Source organism: Epinephelus moara, chromosome 7, assembly GCF_006386435.1.
Source record: "Epinephelus moara isolate mb chromosome 7, YSFRI_EMoa_1.0, whole genome shotgun sequence".
Lineage (NCBI taxonomy): Eukaryota > Metazoa > Chordata > Actinopteri > Perciformes > Serranidae > Epinephelus > Epinephelus moara.
The window spans coordinates 34,778,692-34,798,381 of NC_065512.1; the positions used below are offsets into that span (position 1 = coordinate 34,778,692).

At 39.1% G+C, this 19,690-nt stretch overlaps 1 protein-coding gene across 3 annotated transcripts in view; it reads left to right on the forward strand.

Moving 5' to 3' along the window:
* Nucleotides 1–3,290: 3,290 nt before the first annotated feature.
* Nucleotides 3,291–19,690, forward strand: part of LOC126393420 (signal transducer and activator of transcription 1-alpha/beta-like) — an 18,004-nt gene continuing 1,604 nt past the window's right edge. The window contains exons 1-24 of one of the 3 annotated variants that reach the window (XM_050049582.1): nt 3,291–3,449; nt 3,808–3,941; nt 7,619–7,763; nt 7,917–8,012; nt 8,518–8,595; nt 8,706–8,784; nt 8,865–8,953; nt 10,584–10,735; nt 10,843–11,004; nt 11,095–11,187; nt 12,147–12,206; nt 12,325–12,354; nt 12,469–12,559; nt 12,713–12,754; nt 13,367–13,462; nt 13,820–13,900; nt 14,068–14,169; nt 14,407–14,542; nt 16,025–16,065; nt 16,223–16,299; nt 16,508–16,647; nt 18,620–18,799; nt 19,029–19,095; nt 19,262–19,328. In XM_050049582.1, coding sequence (XP_049905539.1) covers nt 3,811–3,941; nt 7,619–7,763; nt 7,917–8,012; nt 8,518–8,595; nt 8,706–8,784; nt 8,865–8,953; nt 10,584–10,735; nt 10,843–11,004; nt 11,095–11,187; nt 12,147–12,206; nt 12,325–12,354; nt 12,469–12,559; nt 12,713–12,754; nt 13,367–13,462; nt 13,820–13,900; nt 14,068–14,169; nt 14,407–14,542; nt 16,025–16,065; nt 16,223–16,299; nt 16,508–16,647; nt 18,620–18,799; nt 19,029–19,095; nt 19,262–19,328 — 2,235 coding nt within the window. In that variant the 5' untranslated portion in view covers nt 3,291–3,449; nt 3,808–3,810. The remainder of the gene's footprint in view (nt 3,450–3,807; nt 3,942–7,618; nt 7,764–7,916; nt 8,013–8,517; nt 8,596–8,705; nt 8,785–8,864; nt 8,954–10,583; nt 10,736–10,842; nt 11,005–11,094; nt 11,188–12,146; nt 12,207–12,324; nt 12,355–12,468; nt 12,560–12,712; nt 12,755–13,366; nt 13,463–13,819; nt 13,901–14,067; nt 14,170–14,406; nt 14,543–16,024; nt 16,066–16,222; nt 16,300–16,507; nt 16,648–18,619; nt 18,800–19,028; nt 19,096–19,261; nt 19,329–19,690) is intronic. The other 2 variants (XM_050049583.1, XM_050049584.1) reach the window with 2 other exon arrangements.

Here is a 19,690-nt window from a genome sequence, read left to right on the forward strand (position 1 = left end):
TAATGTTTATCTGTCAAATCATTTTCCCAAAAGACATAAATGTATTGGTATTGTATAAATCTGCTTAGATCTTAATCCCTTCATCAGCCCAAACTGGAAAAAGCTGCATCCAGTTGCCCTGGTGTAATCCCAGTATTGGCCCAGATGAGTCAACAACAACGTAAGGAGTTGGGGATACCTTAATATCTATTAACTTCAAACCATATATTTATCATATTCAAATATTCAAATATTATTATATAGAATTCTTTCTTCATTTAAGATGGCAATTATGAGATGAAAATGAAAACATAATGGTTCTTAGTTGGGCAGCCCAGTAATAGCACTGCCATTTAGGACATTGAAGTCCTCCACTATTGTTAAGCAGATACAAAGATGTAAAATAATAATTTCAAAGGTGGCAAAGGAACATTTTGGATAGATATACAACTTTGAGCAATGAATTCATTTTAAAAAATATGGCTTGAGGTGCTGTTTATTGCATTTATATATATTCATAATTGTTCTTAGATTAATTTGTTTTTATTCTTTAGTCTGTGGCGACTTGGTTTTGAATTATATTGACTGATTGTAAGGCCTCTATTGTATATAAAACAATTTAAACATGTTTATGTTGTCTGCAGTGTACCGTGCTGACGTTAACTAACGCACTCATCCACATCATCGTCACTTCAATTATTCAAGGTTTGTTCATCTGCCCCCCGCAGCCCTTGATGAGGCATTGCAAGGTCTACAGACATACAGCAGAAGTTTATGGAGCTTTTATTTTGGAATCCATCGGAAGTAAAGCGTCTGCGCCTGACTGCTTCTTGCTTGATACCTTGATACATGCTCCTGCAGCATTTGTCGAGAACCACGTGATTCCCGGAGAGTGAAGAGTGGGTGGACATGTTTATTTGCTTTGAATAGATTAACCGGATGAGGTGTGTGGGATGTGTAAGTCGATCCAGGACCAGGCATGCCTCACCGTTTGTCGTTATGTCATCATGAGAGACCTGCACAGATTTAATATTTGCAAAGCAGCATAAAACTGATCTAGCTTATATTAGTCAGTTCCTTACTCTCATCAAGATACAGTGTCATCAAATCCAAACAACAGAATCCAAATGTACTCTACCGTTGTGAGAAACAAGTTCTAAATTATTATTTATTAGTTGTAACGGGATAATTCGTTATTCTTTATACAGTATGTGAACCACTGCCTCCACCCAGAGTAGGCTATTGCATAAAGCCCCCTATTTTCATACATTTGGTAACAGTGTGCAGAACCTGACAATAAGATGCATTTCACAACCAGTGTTGGGTGAGTTACTTTTGAAATGTAATAGGGTACAAAAGTAGTTAGTTATGCTTTTGAAAATGTAATAAGCAATGTAACTATTTCAAGTAGTGTAACATAAGAAAATTAATTATGTTTTCATTACATCTCCAACAAATGTTTTGAAGCTGGAACACGTCCGCAAATAGTCTATGCCAAAAGAAGGTATTCCTGCATGGTTAAAAGATACAAAGCAATAGAGTAAATTATGTATTCTACATAACAATGTGTTGGGCAGAGAATGGGTCCTTATGAGAGAATGTCACTGTGGAAATATGCCTGTGTTACAAGATTAACTATAGAAGGAAATTCGTCTTTATGCTTATGTACCTCCTTGGGATTCTGTTTGTGTATAGGTTTTTAGATAGATTTTAAACTTTAGACAAAGCCAGGCTTGCTGCCCCCAGTCTTTATGCTAATCTAAAGTAACTGGCTCTAGCTTCAGCATATAGACATTAAAGTGACTGACCTTCTCATCTGACTTTCTGTGAAGAAAGTTCCCAAAACATCAATTTCTGTAAAAAGTAGTTAAAGTCAGGTTTCAGTTCCATGGCACAAATAAATGACTTAATTATACCCTTTCCATGTTTAGTTTGGAGTCTAGCTAGTAGCCTATGGGCCAGAGCTCTAATTTTCTATCATAATTTTAGGGCATCAGAACAAGCACAAAAGACAACATTATCACAGTCTTATAAAGTCGTTGTTGTGAATGTGTTGACAAACACTTGGATCTTTACACATCCAGCAACATTATCAGTCATTTGGAGACATAGTTCTTTCCCCCCTGATAAATATATGTCAAATATTTACTGTACTTTAAACCTCTGTTTTGGTCTCCACCAACTCCTGAGGTTTTTAGCTAAAAAGAAAAAAACAAAAGCAGCACTGTGCATGTTCCTTATCTGAATTTAGATCAGTACATTTCTTAGGTCATGTGGCTGGCTGCCCACATTGTTTTCCACAACAATTGCATACAAAGGAAAAAATGACTCATACCATTTTCAGGAGAGGGTTTTTGTTGTTATGAAAACACACTTCATTTTACTAAAGCCAAAATAAATATGTTTATACTTGTTGTTTTAATGAGTAACAGGGCATATTTTGGTTCAAAATCAAATGTGGTTATCATATATTAAAGATGATTAGGATTATTGCCGGCCTCCATGCCCCCCACAGAGGCTGGGCCCCAGAAAGCTTATCCCTGTACCTGTCGTCTGGGTGGAGCAGACTACCAGACCAAAGCCATGAGCTAAAAGAAGCTAAAAATTTCAGTAGAGCTGAGACACTACAGAACTGGTTGTAATTTTCTGTGGGTCTGTGGGCTAACTTTTCATGTTAGATATTTCCTAAATATTGATTGGTGCTTTTTCAAAGCTCTATTGAGGACATTTTGACTTGTCACAACAGTAAAACAGTAAAAGCACAGATGTTGCTAATGATATTAAGATATTAAAACTGGCTCTGTTGCATTCAGAAGTCCCAGTAAACCATGACGGTGAGTCAGCATACAGGATATTAGAGCCCTGAAACTTGCACACTGCAATTAAATGCAGCCACCATTAATGCTATTATTACACCTGTGCTTTTCCTGGTTTGACAGATTAAAATGTTTCCAGACAGTGAAAAATGTCTATAGTTCAGCTCTCTGGTAATCTGGACCAATGACATACAGACAGTGAAAACGTGTGCCTTTTTTTTTTAAAAGGATAAACCTTTCGCTGAACTGTTTTTTGCCACTGAGTTTGGGTCTTAGAGTCATCCGTTGAAATATAACATCCAACACCACCCGGAGAGGAAGACGCTTAAACGAATGTAACCCGCCCTGCAAGCTATTGTTAAATCAAGGAAACTCCCCAGTGTAGAGTGAAAAAAAAACTCTTAGAAGCGGAAATTCAATCTGTGTTGACACTGGTTAACTTGACATCACTCAGCGAGACCACTTTTTACCGAGAATCACATGGGGTGTGTGGGAGGGACCGGAGAATAAAAGCAGCGCTTTATTCTTCCTGTCACTCATAAACTCATAACCGGACTGTAACGTTACACTGTGTTTCTGCTCTAACACATTATCCTGCACACCATAGCGACAAACAACAACAAGGACAAACAAGGACAGCTTCAAGGCAAGTCGGTAAGTCCCTGTAGGAATAAGCAGAAAATTGTTGCGGTATGTTTTATTAGGGCATAGTTTTAAACTGTAGGTTACAGGTAACAAGTTTAAAGGCTAACGTTAAGCGGTAGGCTATTTAGATAGTCGTGAGTTTGATGTCGTACTTTAGTATAAGCTATTACCTGCTATTATTTTTAACTGTCATCAGATAAATAACATAATTATACAGAATATACAGTGTGGCATACTAATAAAAAACGATATACCCTCAGCTGTGGGAAACTTACAATTAACAGAGAATCTAGTCGTGTACTTACTACAGTAGCATTACGTTGGTGACTTTTTCTTCACGCTGGTCACTGTTTTTGGCGACTAACAGCAGATGGCCCAGTGGCAGGATCTGCTGAAGCTGGACTCAGACCTCCAGGGCCGGGTGAGTCAGCTGTACGATGAGAGGAAATTCCCCAGAGAGATCCGCCACTATCTGTGCGTCTTGATAGAGAGCCAGAACTGGTAAGAAACACTCTTTGAAAATATAGTTGCATGGCATTAGAGGGCCCTGAGCCTTCAGGTTCACAATGTAGCAGCTTGTGTGGAGTAATTTCAGTGCACATTTGTGCGCCAATAAAATGTTTACAACATTACAACATTCTCAACTTTGACAGCTTCATTAAATTTTGTTTTCTGAAATTAGTTTTGAAATGTATTAACAGTCTAGCTCAGGGGTAGGCAACCTGTGGCTCCGGAACCACATGTGGCTCTTTAGCCCCTGTCCAGTGGCTCCTTGAGCCTTTGAGAAAAGAAGTCTATGGAAATTCATTCTATGAATCCAAATGTTGCTGAACCTCGATAGCAGTGGCTGGTTAGCTATGGATGCCAAATCCAAAAAAGTAAATTGAATAAAATAGAGAATGTAGTAGTGCATTGACAGAATTTGTTTGCTCTCACTGCCAGCTCTGCAAAATGTAAGTACCACATAATTATAAATAGTGCCCTGTACAGTGGCCACCTTGTGGTAAAACATATTAATGAATGCTTATTTAGACCATAAGTATACGCTAATTTAGACTTAATAGGCTATTTACCTTGATTATAAGGCTTAAACATGTTTTGCGGCTCCACACAGATTTTTTCAAATTATTTTTGGTAAATAATGGCTCTTTTAATGGCAAAGGTTGCAGACCCCTGTTCTAGCTCCAGAGCCTCTTTCAAGATGAATGGCAATTGTAAAATACCATATTGTAAATCTAAATTTGGACAATGAGCTTTTTCCATAAAGGACTGTCAACTCTGGAACACATAACCAACTGAGATCCAAGTGATTTCAGATATGAAACCCTTCACAACAAAGGTCAAGTGCTGGCTAAAGGCAAATCAGAGCTGTGCCCACTCTTAGCTAATTGCACTCAACATTTCTAAGGGGTGTCAGTGTAAGTGTAATGGTGTATTGTGGTATGTATATTTCAGTATGTGCCTTGTAGTGTATGTTTTGTGGTACATGTTGTGATGTATGTATTGTAGTTAAGTAGAATTGTTATGTACTGTGGTGTGTGTGTTGTCGTATGTGAATTTATTGTGGTAAAAGTATTCTATTGTGCCTTCCATGTTTATAGTGTCTTGTGGTTTTATAATATTTGAAACCGTATATTTTAATAACACTCTAGGCCTCCAGGTAAAAGCCCAACTTGGGACAAGAGTTGAAAATTAGCAATAGCTATAAACACAACACATCAGTTCTGGAACTATGTTGAATTGCATCGTCCCTATCAAATAAAGAATAAAATAAATAAATACAATTAATAATACTGTATATGCTGCAATTAAAATACTGAAATGAGAAAGGTCTCAAAGCAACACTTGCATTATTTACCATTTGATGCACTCTGTCGTAGTGGGGCCCTAAATTAAAACCTAGTTTTGAGGTCTTGAATATGCCAATTTTTTATTGTCCTTACATGTGTATTTTACTAAGTGTTATTTCTCTTAATCTAGTTATTACAAACTAATCTGTACTCAGTGCTCAGAGTGGTGCCCCTTGCTGGGTTAACTGGCCCTTGTGCTTAATGATGGTATTTTTTTTTAAATCTTGTGCATGCCAGTTATTAACTTGTTAACCTTTTTTCATTACTTTGAGAAAACACACTAATCTATTACGATATAATGATAATGATGATGATGATAGGAGGAAGAAGAAGAAAGAAGACTGTGTTTTGTGACACAGACGGTTGCAAATACACTCAGTGTTGCCAGATCTCGTGAGACAAATAAGCAACCAGGTCTGTGAAAACAAGCCCAAAACAAGCGACTTTTTCTAAGGAGCCCCCCTAGGTTCCTGTGAGAGAAAATTAAATAAACTATCTGCACGGTTTTACAATCCGTGGGGACGGATTTTAAACTGTGGGTACAGATTGTCACAGTTTATTTATTTTTCTCCCCCCTGAGCTTCAGGACAATGACTACAAGAGGGAGTTAAACCACCTTTTAACATTATTTAACATTAGAAAACAGATGGGATATCAAATATAGACTGATGTGCCAAGTACATTATATACACAGTAAACCTCTGATAATTAAAATTTGCACACACAAATAAATATCATCCTGAATTCAAAAATTCTTTATTTATTATTGCTTTTTATGCCCTCAACTTCCTTTTTTCTTTTAGTTACAGGACTGATGTTCTCCTAACCAGAAAAAAACACATTACCCTGCTCTGCCTCTTTTTTTCTTTGACTGGCTAGTACTCGTTGCCATCAGGGTCAGAGCCAATTAGAAGCAGGATGCGGGTGGGGAAAAAACTCTGCTGTCTCCTGTGTGTATGGGGAANCCTCAACTTCCTTTTTTCTTTTAGTTACAGGACTGATGTTTTCCTAACCATAAAAAAACACATTACCCTGCTCTGCCTCTGATTGGCTAGTACTCGTTGCCATCAGGGTCAGAGCCAATTAGAAGCAGGATGCGGGTGGTAAAAAACTCTGCTGTCTCCTGTGTGTATGGGGAAAGGGGAGGAACAGAGGGAACAGGCAAGACAAACTATCCTACATTTAAATAACATATCGAAAATATCTGTTTGACAACTTATTATGGAGCTGGGAACAAGCCCAAATAAGCAACAACGCTTTAGAAACAAGCCCAAAAAAAACGTGACCTGCGACTACCAATATTTGTAAGTGACTTTACAGAAAAACAAGCCCAAAGTCGCTTATAATAAGCGGACTTGGCAACACTGAATACACTGACTTAAATGGGTAGTTCAACTGTCCAAATGTGCATTTCTAATTGGCTGACTCAAAATTAAATTCATTTGAGGGAGTGGTGTAGAAGCAAAAAAGTCAAGGTCCCGAGCCGTGCCAGAAAGCTTGCTACCTCGTTCTTTTCTTCTCAAACGGACTTTCTTTGTCTTCCATTAGATATCAAAAACTCAAATACTCAGAGGTAAAAAAAAAATCACTGGAGACACGTAGAATCAGATGCAACTGAGTTTAATGTGCTCGCAGGCAACAAACACATCACAACTCAATGAGTCAAGCTCCGGAGCAGGACTGAAATTTCTTTGTTTGCGCTCGCTGTTTTATCATAGAATTTCTGCTGAGTCATCTCTTTTCCTTAAACTTTTCCACTGGGCGCTGATCATAAAGGTGTCACATTTCTGCTGAGTTTTAGTCCTTCCCACCATATCGGTGTCACATTTCTGCTGAGTTTGCACTTTTTCTCCTTTCATCCTAAACCCCACCTCTTTACTCGTAATGTTTTTCCTAGACAATCTAAGACCGCCTCCTCTTACTAGGGTCATTCTCAGGACAAGCTGTAATTCCCCTAACTTTCCACCAGTGTTTCTGAGCCCATCCTCATGCTATTTTTAGAAATGATTCACAGTGAGTCCTAGGTACTTCTCCACCACAATGCTTAAGTGCTCAACGAGTGTGTGTGTGTCATAAGAATACATGAAATATTAAACCAGTGTGTAATTTGTCAGTTGCACAGATTATATTGCTTCAACACGTATCTTTTAAAAGTCAACTAAAAGGTACAGTATATGTCTTCAGTAAATCAGTACATTACACTACAGTGGTTAGGTAGATTCACCTGTATTAACTATTGAGACGTCCCCACAAAGTATGCCCTCATTCAGCACATGTAGACAGACTTAATCCCTACATGACTGTAAATATTCTGTTGTTCTGTTGTAGGGATTTGGCAGCTGTGGATGAAAATACAGCAAGTACTTGTTTCTATGCACTCCTGCTGTGTTTGGATGAACAGTGGAACCGTTCTGTCCAGGAGAACAACATTTTGCAGGGACCTGATTTTCCAGGAATGAAAGACTACTTGCTGGTAGGGCAGACATGCGGTTACATCAACTGAACATTACGTTAAACATTTAACATTTCATTTAGATTCATCTCTGTTCTTTAAGCAGACTAGATAGGAACTCATTGCTTTTCTGCATATTTGCTTTTTTTTTCTCCTTTTGTTCTTTTTACTTAGAAACACTTTGGAGGTGAGCCACTGAAACTGGCTGTAGTCCTCTCTGAATGTCTTAAAGAGGAAAAGAAAATTCTGGCTTCAGCCTCTGAAGCACAGGTAAGATGACTGATGATATCAGATGGATGAACAGTACAGTGCAGTCCAGGCTGCAGAAACGCGGTAAACGTAAAACTCAAAAAAAAAAAAGACCTAGGAACTAATTATGTGCCACAAGATTATTCAAATTTGTCTTGTTTGTTTATACTTTTCTATTCCTGCTCTGAAGGGGTACATTTAAAATCTTTTTTTGGCACAATGAACTTCATATTTCAGTTTATTTAAGGGCTATGCAGACGAATATGATGGTTCTAGTTTCCACACATTTTTTTTCTCCAAGTGAAGTTTTTTTGTCAATTTTTTTGTTTTATTCTGTCAAAAAAAGAGGAAGAGATCTGCATCATGCCTTTTCCTTTGTCACTTGTAATGATTCATTGTGTTTTGCAGTGCATCCTTTAACGTTACTAAGAGGCACACACTGTCAGCATGAGTATCTGTTTTGTAAGAATTACCACCATCTCCAATAACAGCAAATGAGTGAAACAGACGTGTTTATTTTTGTCAGGGTTGCAACAGCCCAGCTGTGGATCAGAAATGGAGAGAGTTGGACAACAAAGTCAATGAACTGAAACAGAAGACTGCGGTATTGATTGATTACACACTTGTTCGCTGGTTTGTTTTCCAACTGACAGCCACCCTGTGAAAAAAAATACTTTATCATTTCTAATTTTGGGAACTTTAACTCGATTGCAGGAGGTGAAGAAGGAAATGAAGTCACTGGAGTTCCTAAATGAAAACATTGACTTCATACAGAAGACGTGGCAAAGCCAAGGTATGGGGGGGGACATAAAGAAACAGCTGATAGGTTTGGTGTGAGTTCATGCTTCATTGTGTCTCATTTTTCATTTCCAGTGGAGCAGAATATCGGATTGGCCCAGTCCCAAGCTGTTGTGGAAGGGGAATGTCTTAAGCGGACCAACCGTATCACACAAACAAAGCAGGTAGTGTAGATGCATCTCTGGTCAGTTGTTGTTGACACAGCATAAACTGATGAGCATTTTATGTTTGAAGCAGTTTAAAGGAAAATTCCTGCCCTGGAAACAGCAAACCAATGTGAAAGGGAAACTTGGACCTCCTTTTCCATATTTTTGTGTCTAAGTGACTAATAGGGACAACATTTTTAAAAAATTGGTCCAGTATTGAGCAAGAGTGCTTCAGACGCGAAATGGGTTACAATCTAATCCTACGGGGCCATAGCGAGCCTTCACCGTACATCGACTAAAAGTGCTAGTTTTTGCCTCTGACAGGCTCAGATTGTTATTATAAGTGTCAGTTTACAGAAAGGATCCATACAGAGAAGTAAAAGGCTTTGTTTTCTCCATTTGTCACTTAGACACAAAAACTTGGAAAAATAGGCTCCAGGTTGAAAAATAGCAAAGGTTCCCTTTAAGAGTCATATGAGAGACTCAAATCCGTTCTCTTTTTTCATGTAGTTCAATGCAAAAAAAAAAAAAAATCTCAAGAACGCCTCGGGGAATTTCTTCAAATTTGGAACAACTGTCCACTTGGACTCCACAATGAACTGATTTTTGGTGGTCAAAAATCACCAAAAACCACCATATGACCACCAAACCACCATTTAGGTGGTCAAAGGTCAAGGTCACTGTGACCTCATCTGTCTTATTCCTGCGAAGGACTTTCAACACCCTGAAGGAATTTTTTCAGATTTGGTACAAACATCCACTTGGACTCAAGAATGAACTAATTAGAATTTGGTGGTTGCAGGTTAAAGATCAAGGTCACTGTGACCTCACAAATCACATTTTTGGCCATAACTCAAGAATTAATTTGCTAATAGACCTTATTTTCACAGCAGACGTTTTGAGATGTCATAGTAGTGAAAGGCTAAGCACAGGTGTATTCAATTACATTAATCATAACTGCATTCCATTTAGGGGAGGCTAACTTGAAAAGCTTACTGGGACACTTAATGGAACTGAGCCATTGTTAATGTTATGAGTTTCACCTGTGCTTTTCCTACTGTGACCCAGTTCAACTGCTGTGAAAGAAGTCCATCAAAACAATTCACACAATGTGTAATAGGATAAAATGATAAAGTGATGACATTTTATATCCAAAGGTCAGCTCCACAGTGACCTCATAATGTTCTGCAAAAACACTCTATTGGCCATTACTCAGCATTGTAACTCAGGAACAGAAGGGAAAACATTTGGTCAGATACTGAATTGGTGACACTAATCTTGAAACTGTGTGGATTGTATAGATCTTCTGTGCTGTTGGTTGAAGATGTATGTGAAGCATCCATGTTTTTACAGACATGTATCTAAACTGTAAGTGCAACTTCACCTGTGTCTGGAGGCATACAGCCGCGAAGTGGTAATTCTAGTTTTAATTTATTTAAAGTTGTGGGTGCTTTTCTTGATAAAATGCTTATATAATGATTCTATGCCACAACAAGTTTTACATTATGAATCAACCAATTTATTGTCACATGATATCATAATATACAGTTCCAGCTACTGTTAGTAAGGTTATTGTTTGAACAGGTTAATTAGACCTCCCCACATACTTAATGCTTGTTTTTTTTTCTTCTTGTTTTTTGTCTTGCAGATGGTGCTGCAGCAGATAGTGAACATTTTAAAATTGGCACAGGAGGTTGTGTTGACTCTCACTGATGTGGAGCTTCCTGAGTGGAAGTGCAGGCAGCAGATGGCCTGCATTGGAAGTCCAGTTGACACGTGTCTGGACCATCTCCAGAAGTGGTAAGACCTACCCATGCTTTTCATGTTTCCTTTTAAGGAAGGAACTTTGCATATTTGACAAAACTTGGTGTTATGTGTGTCTATGTTCACTCATGTTGTATGTGCAGGTTCACAACTGTGGCAGAGGTGCTGCTACAAGTACGCGAACAGCTGCAGAAACTGCAAGACCAGAACAAGAAGTACAACAGCACTGATGACTCCAGCCCCACTGGTCCAATGGCAGAAATTGAGAATTTCACCCTGTCCCTCTTCAAAAACCTTCTTCTAAAGTAAGAATTCAGGAGCTTTCTGTGTTAAATACACACAAAGTGTTATGTACTTATATTGTTGACATGTTTTCTTGTGGTTTTGTTTTGCAGCGCTCTAGTGGTTGAGAAACAACCAATCATGTCGAGTTTACCTCACCGACCTCTAATACTGAAGACGAGGGTGCGGTTCACAGTGTCAGTAAGGTGAGATTGCACCTATCACAGTGTTCTCTGCATGCATGTGATGCTAAAGTGCTTATTCCTTTGTGGAGGATGGCAGCTGCAGTCAGCCTATATTCACAGCAATAACAACGGATGCCATTGGCTACACAGATTTATAGCAAACAAAACATTTTGAAAAGTAGCAATATACATTTTTAAGCTATTTGACCAGACATAGACATATCGTAATTAACTTAGTATTTTGTCTGTACGAATGAATTGCAAAATATGAGCCTCAAAGCTTTGAGGAGTTTAAGGGAAACACCACCTATATTAAGAATTCCAATGTGATATTTCAATGGTCTAGGAAAGTTTAATCAATATTTGTGAACATGAGATTCTCTCCCACAAAGCCAGAAATCAGCAAAGTAAGTCTCAAACTTGTGATGTCATTAAGTATAAAGTCTGGAGCTGCTCCTTAGACAATTAATGGGATCCTGATTTTGTAGAGCATCCTTTTTATTTTATGTTTTTTTTTATTCTATTGTGGTATTCTCAGTTGTGAAACACAAAATCTCCCAATATACTCAGAACTCCCCCCTGTGCTCTCAGTGTCATCTAGAACATCTTTCAAAATGTGTTGTGTATGGAGCAGCTCAGGACTTGATACCCTATGACATCACAAATTTGTGTTTTTAAGCACTCTAGTTTTTGGAATTGGGGGAGAGTTGTTCATCTTCACTTATATGTGTTTTACCGTCTTAGATCATGAGAATACATGTAGAATTTTGAAAATGGACATAGTTGCCCTTTAAGAGCATAAGAGACATAGGAGAACAATAAATAAACATAAATCTTAAGATAGTTTGGTTGGGTATTTTATGGAGAGATGACAAGACATGATGGGAAAGAGATGAAGGATTAGGGACATTCTGGTTTATTCTACTCTACTATATGTATTTTTATGCTCATCCTGTAAGTATTTGTTTTTCACTTCTCAGGTTCTTAGCAAACCTCCCAGAGTTCAAGTGCCTGCTCAAAGTCAAACCTGTATTTGACATGTAAGTGAAACAAAAAACTTTGATCTGTGCCCATGATGTAGTATATTATTGATTTTATTTTTACTCTTTTACTTTTGTTTTTGTTTTTTTATAATTTTGTTTTTCCACTAAAAATAAGGGATGTTGAAGAGGCCAAGACAGTTAAAGGGTAAGTTAAACAATTTGAAAATCTGAAATGCAAAGTGATGTATTGTGTATATTGTCAAATTCTTGTAAATTACTGATATTCATAATAGACACACTCTGGTTGCTGTCTTTGTAGGTTCCGTCACTTTGATTTCAACAGCGATGATGGTAAGGTGTTGGATGTGGACACGCCCCATGGAGGCTTGGTGGCAGAATTTGGTCACATGGTATGAAACTCCTCAAACTGCTGAACTTGGATATTTAAGAAGCACTCAAACTTTGAAACGTGAACATGAGTTAAAGCTCTAAAGATATATAATAACTGTCATTTAAAGTATATATTGAGTGCATTTCCTTAAAACATTTTTTTTTTTTTTCAGTCACTCAAGGAAAGCAAAGCAAAAAGCAAAGGATCAAATGAGGTAAGATGAGACATTCAAATGAACTGCTATTTGTGGGTATAAGCACCACTTGATACTCTGTGTTGATTGTCACCTGCTGGCATTGGACGTTTAACACCACTTACCGATCTAATGTCTCGTTTATTTGCATGAAAGTTGAGCCAGTTATCCAGCCAGATGTGTTATCAGCTTGTTGTGCTGCTCACAAATGGCTAAACCAAACTGAGCCATGCACACACCTCTGAGACTATACTTTGGCACAGTGGTGCTTTGAGCTAAAAGCTAACATTGGAATCCTAACATGCTTACAATGGCAAAGCTATTTCGCTGATGTTTCGCCACAGACTGTACAAAATAATGGAAGTAGCCACCATGACATCACACATTAGTTTGTGGGCTACCCTTTTAAAACCTCAAGTTTCACATTTTGTCGACATTGCCATCTTGTTTATTTGCACTTACAGTTTTGTCCTGTCTTGTCTTGACAGTGACAATGAAACATACATTACATCATAGTTTTTATCATCAAGATCTTTTTTTAAGCTCATCAGCGTCGGCAAGAAAAAAAAGGTTGTTGACGAACATTTTTCTTCATAGTTTTTGTCAACAAAATTAAGTACTGTTTTCTTGAAGCCAGAAGTGACCATATTTGGACAGGAGGGTGGATTTGTGGAGGATATGCATTTCTACACCTCTATCTTGATGGACGGGTCACCTTGTAGCCACAAGGTAGCCACGGCCAAAGCATACCCTGCTTTATCATCGATTTTACAGGTGCAAAACCTAGCAGTTTCGGCACCTTAGGCAAGCTTCACCTTTGGAAATCTCATCAGGTGGAATTTAATAGTTCTTGAAGCTTTTCTTGTACAGCAAATTGATTTGGATTTGCATGTTGAATTTCAAGCCAATCTGACTTACAGTGTGAGGGGTGGGGTCTTTCCAATATTAAATTTTTGGGCCTTAATTCTTGGGCAGCATTTGCGCACAACTTCTAGTCCTTGGTGAAATTTTCACTTGTCTATGAATACCATCTCACTGGAATTTGCATTTGTGTGAATGTAATCCCGCCCTTTCTTTCTTCATCAGAGCCTGACAGTCACTGAGGAACTCCACATCATTAAGTTTGTGACAGTGTTTCAGCATGCTGGACTGGAATTTGACATTGAGGTGAGTAAACAAACATGACATCAAATTAAAGTCAGAAGTCAGAGGCTTTTCAATCTCTTTGTGCTCTTTGCCACTGAATTGTAAGTATTATTGGTTGTTGGACAAAAAAGTCTATTAGAGCAGAAACATTTATTGATTGGTCTCCTCCTCCTCCTTTGTTGGTCCAGGCCAGCTCTCTGCCTGTGGTTGTCATCTCCAGTACCAATCAGGTCGTCAGTGCCTGGGCCTCTGTCATGTGGTGCAACATGCTGTCCACCAGTGAACCGAAGGTAAAGCCATCACGCCTCAACACACAAAATAAACAATATTAGGATCTGTTCAGCTTCATGATAACTCACATCAAAACTACACCAAACAGTCATACACATGCATATTGGGTTGATGCTTTAATTTCTCATGTACAGATTGTGCTGTTTTCTTGTTGTGTTGCTCAAGTGCATATTTGTAAATGAAACCATCTAGTCTGACATCAAACTTTAACACTTTAACGTGATTTTGCTCTGTAGAACCTGTCGCTTTTCATCGACCCTCCTCCACTTGCCTGGCAGCAGCTGTCACAGGTTCTGAGCTGGCAGTTTTTGTCTGTTGGCCAACGGGAGCTTGACGAATACCAGCTCTCTATGCTCAGTGACAGAATTGTGGGTGAGTGTTTGACTGCTCGTTTCACAGAACTGAGACATGTCACTTTTTTCTTTTTTTTTTAAAGATATCTTTTGGGGCATTTTAGTCTTTAATCGATAGGACAGACAAGCGTGAAAGGGGGAGAGAGAGAGGGAGTGACATGCAGCAAAGGGACACAGGCTAGAGTTAAACCCAGGCCGCTGCGGCAGCAGCCTTGTACATGGGCCGCCTGCTCGATCCACTAAGCCACTGACGCCCCAACATGTCACTTTCTGCAAAAAAGAAAACTTCCACATAGAATTTTTGTGAACTTCAATGTGAAAATAATAGTTGTGCATTTTGGGAAATATGCTTATTCACTTCCTTGCTGAGAGCTAGATGAGAGGGTTGATACCACTCTCTTGTCTGTGTGATAAACATGAAACTACAGCTACGAGGTGGTTAACTTAGCTTAGTACAAAGACACTTAGCATATCTCTCTCTGTGAAAAAATGAATGAGTAAAAACCACATGTGGTGTTAGCAACGTTTATGTATTGGACCAATTTTTCTTGGCTGGACACACTGACTTTTTATTTGTACAAATTATACAAAGGAGATATAACATGTTAATTATTATATCAGTAGGATTTAGGATTGTGTTTTTACTGCAGTCTATACAATATAAGCCTGATATCACTAAACTAAATGACAAATGCAAATAAGTCTGGAATCTCTCTCTCTCGCTCCTTACCAAAGAAATTGGTAATGTGACACAAAATATTAATTTAAAAATATTTTTTTTCCTTCCACCAGAATCTATTATCAGAACTGCCTCTATGGCGGTGGCCTTTTATTCAGAAATAAACAACTCCAAAATACCGTAATTGACCAATCAGAATCAGGTATTCAACAAAGCTGTGTAATTACAACAGGTTAGTGCTGAGCAAGTAGTGACCAGGTCCACCCTGATAAATGGCCAGTCACAGCACAGTAGGGTGGGACTTGGCAAAAAGGAAAAAAAACTTAGTGCCTGAGTGATGGTTAAATGAAAACACTTTGCAGCGTGCAGAGCTTAGCGGGTCTATTATGAGTTTTTGAATAAAACTGTTTCCAAATCCTGTTGTGCACATTTTTCTTCTAAAAGCTTTAAATGCAGTTAACTGTTCTTCTTTTAGCGCAAATATACCATGCGTTCGATCAATAGTGTCACAATTGGGGATTCAACAGTAAGCTTCACATCAGCTGCAGCCATCTTGGTTGTTTTCCAAGATGCCTCAATGGCACCCCTTTTTACGGTCTCTCTCTCAAACAGAAAAACTGTTTTGATTGACCCTGCAGATTTTAGACTGTTTGAAATATGTCCAAAGCAAAGGGGGATCAGACATATCTCCAAAGTAAACTAAAAATGGCTCTTGAATTTAACCTTGCCATCATTGCTTGGATAAACCTGAGATGTAAAGGATGATGTAATTATTTCTCTACTTCAGAGTTAGTTATTTTCATGACATTGGCTTCTTTACAGATGATCCTGATGGTCTCGTTTACTGGAGCAAGTTCTCCAAGGTGAGTGTTTAGGACGATTTTTGTCATACTGTACAGTAGTTTACACAATTGGTACAATTTGTAGGACATCCGTGTGTGTGTGTGTGTGTGTGCATGTGTGTGTGTGTGTGTGTGTGTGTGTGTGTTTATTTGGACTTTTGCTTCCATGTGTGAACAGAATGAAAATGCGTGGATTTGGATCGATGGAATCCTGGATTTGATCAAAAAACACCTGGTGGATCTTTGGCGGGATGGGTAAGATGCATCCCGAGTCATCTCAGCAGTGTTTTACTGTGTGGTTAATTGTATAATTCACAAAAAACAATCTTTTTAATTATGAGACAGCGGTCCACACACCAGCAACAGAGGAGACCAATGAAACAATAACACAGCCATCAGAGAATTATTTCACTGTGCTTCCGAGTTACCTTAACTCTTGTCATATTCTGTGTGTGGGTTTCAGGTTCATCATGGGGTTTGTGAGCAGGGAGAGAACACGGCTTCTATTGCAGGAAAAACAGGCCGGGACCTTTCTGCTGCGCTTTAGTGAGAGCAGCAAAGACGGAGCCATCACCTTCAGCTGGGTTGAGCACTCCAAGGGTGGTATGTTTCTGTCCATGTATGTGTGTTTAGACAATGTTCAAAACTTGTTTAGATTAGTCTGTCTGTGAGTGAGTGAGTGACTGAGTGAGTGAGTGACTGAGTAAAGAAGGTAAACCATTGGTCGGAGGGAATGATGAGATGAGTGTTGGTGTTTCCCAATTGGGAATTAGCAGCATCTAGCTGTGATGTTGCAGAACTGAAACTTTCCCCTTGGGCCAAGCATGTAGGAGAATTACGGTGGCCGATGCAAAAAACCACAATGACCCTATCTAGGGCCAGTGTTTGATTTGTCCATTCTGGGCTGCTATAAAACAACATGGCGGAATCTATAGAGGAGGACCTGCTCTGTGTGTAGATATAAACAGCTTATTCTAAGGTAATAAAAACACAACAATTGTTAGTTTCAGGTGATTATAAACTAATAAAAACATAGTTATGAATATTATATACCAGAAGGTTGGACTCCAGTCATATGACTTGGACTCAAGTCACAAATTTGATGACTTTAGACTCAACAAAATAAAAAATGAATTGCAATTTGACTTGGACTTAAAAACCAATGGCTTGTGACTTCATTTAGACTTCTGCCTTTTGACTTTTGACACCTGACCCCAAGCCCAAAGATAAAAGTAATTATTTAAAAAGTGTGCCATGCTCCGCTGCTGCCAAATGATTGGTGCCGCTGCTACAGTCAAGAGCAGATCACATGACACAAAACACGCGACACAGTTTCTCTAAACACTGTTAAAATAGCTTCAGTGGTCTGGTGGTTCTTAAAAACTGTAGCTTACACTGAACATTAACTGTTACATTCATGGTAACTGCTAACCTGACGTCCAGCTAACCCTCCTGTGCCAAGTGCAGACCACCCCCTCTCCTCGCTCTCCTCACACACAGCTCAGTGAACGTTTCTTAAGAGGCTCAGTTGTTTGTAGTTTTACCCTCCAACAACTTTATCCTCCACTCCATTAATCCACCAGCAAACTGGGACTTGCCTCGGGACTTGCCTGTCTTGACTTGGGACTTGACTCAGAACTTTGGTGCAAAGATTTGAGACTTACTTGTGACTTGCAAAACAATGACTTGGTCCCACCTCTGTCACACACCATTTGTGCAAGTAGATGCTCCAAAATCATATTCACTGGACCTTTAAAGCGTTTTCCACACACTCCTGTCACAGCATAGAAAAGCACATTCATAAGATAAATGACAACTTTGTTTGGTTCATTTTCTGTGACCACTGTAATAAAGCTTAATTAGCCTGATGGAATTAGCAAGTTAGCAAGCTAACAAGCCAGCCGTCGTCACTTAGTCAGTTTGTTTGAGGATCAGCAGTGTCTGTTTGACGCAAGCCTTAAAATTTATGTTATTGAATATGACATGTCACAATGTCGGAACAGGTGCCACCACCTTATTAACAACCAGTCATGTAAGCAGAAAGGATGTTTTACAAACTATAGTTATTGGCGGAAGTTGGCTCCGGTAGTGGCCAATGGCTGTATGGCCTCCACCAGTCATGTGGGGACATACATCACTGCCCGGAGCTGAAGATGTGAGGGCTGTGTCAAAAGATCAGTGTGTACAGCTCTGTAAAAAAGCAGGTCCTTTCTATTGTTGTGTGTTGTGTATTGTTCTTCATTTTAAGATGTATTTACCTTAGTTTTTTGGCTGAACCACAAAAGTGTAGCCAGTTCTTTTTAGACTGATTATATCTATTTGGTCATTTAGTGCTTATTTGGCCCTTGGAAACCCCTTTTGAATAATCAATGAACCAAGTAACAACAACAGCCCAAACCAACCCTCATGAACTGAGAATACACAATGTCCGAATGTTAATTTCTTTTCTGTGCTTGTGCCACTGCTGCCTCCAGTCTTTTGTCCTGTCTTGACTGAAATTATTTCAACACGTGACTTTCAGATATTTGTCAGCTGTGCTTGCTCACTTTTCTCTCTGTATGTGGTTCCCCCGTAGACACCCATGTGCATGCAGTAGAGCCCTACACCAAGATGGAGCTGTTAAACATGTCTCTGCCAAACATTATTTACAACTACAGTCTGAGAGCCCAGAAGAGCATGCACAGTCCTCTGCTCTATCTTTACCCAGACATTCCCAAGGACACTGCCTTTGGACGCTACTACAACATCAATCATGGTATTGTCTCTTGTCCCCCTGAAAACAAAATTACTCTATTTACCAACAACAACAATAACTGGACAAGAATTTGTTTTATGATGTGATTGGTCTTTTTGTACCTCAGGACCTTAAATTCATAACTAATGAAATTATTTGAATAACACTTTAGATGTATTCTTGCAGAAACATATTGTCTAATATAAACAGTGTTGCATAACAATGTGCTGATGTGACCTCTATGCAATAGTTGAAACGTCGGCACCTAAAAAGGTCGTACATCCGTACGTTCACAGAACATTGGTGCCTGTCTCAGAGTAAGTAAGAGAATAATAATTACACAAAAAATACATCAGGATTGAACACTGCATCACATCATGATCACCATCTACGAATGTTTTATCATTAAGAAAATGGGGATGCTTTCAAAAATGCTAAATAACAATATAATATTTACCTCAAACTTTGATATTTTTTCTACAGAAATCCTACGCCACCTCCATCTCCACCTGGGGAGATGGTCATCATGGACGTGGATGTAGATACGAGAGTGGGTTTGAAATTTTACAGCTCATTTCCTTACAGTGGCACTTATTTGTATTTTTGGCAGTGGAACAAGCAGCTAACACAACATTGACACATAGGGCTCTAGTTTCCCGGCGCAGCGCAGGGTGGCGCAGGGTGGCGAACCCCTCGCAGAGCTAGTTTTGAGCAGTGCAACCCGAGGCGCGCTCAATTTGGCAGTTTGGCAGACCGAGGTGCGCTGAGATGGGTGTGGCGGCGCAGCAGGGGGAGGTGTCGACAGATCCAGCTTGGCGCAGTGACAGTTTCGTGCCACAAGGCTTCGCCGAAGGTGCGCTAAAAGCTCGCCAGCTGAAACCAGGTCTACTGTCAGCGCAGGCAGAGCGCAGC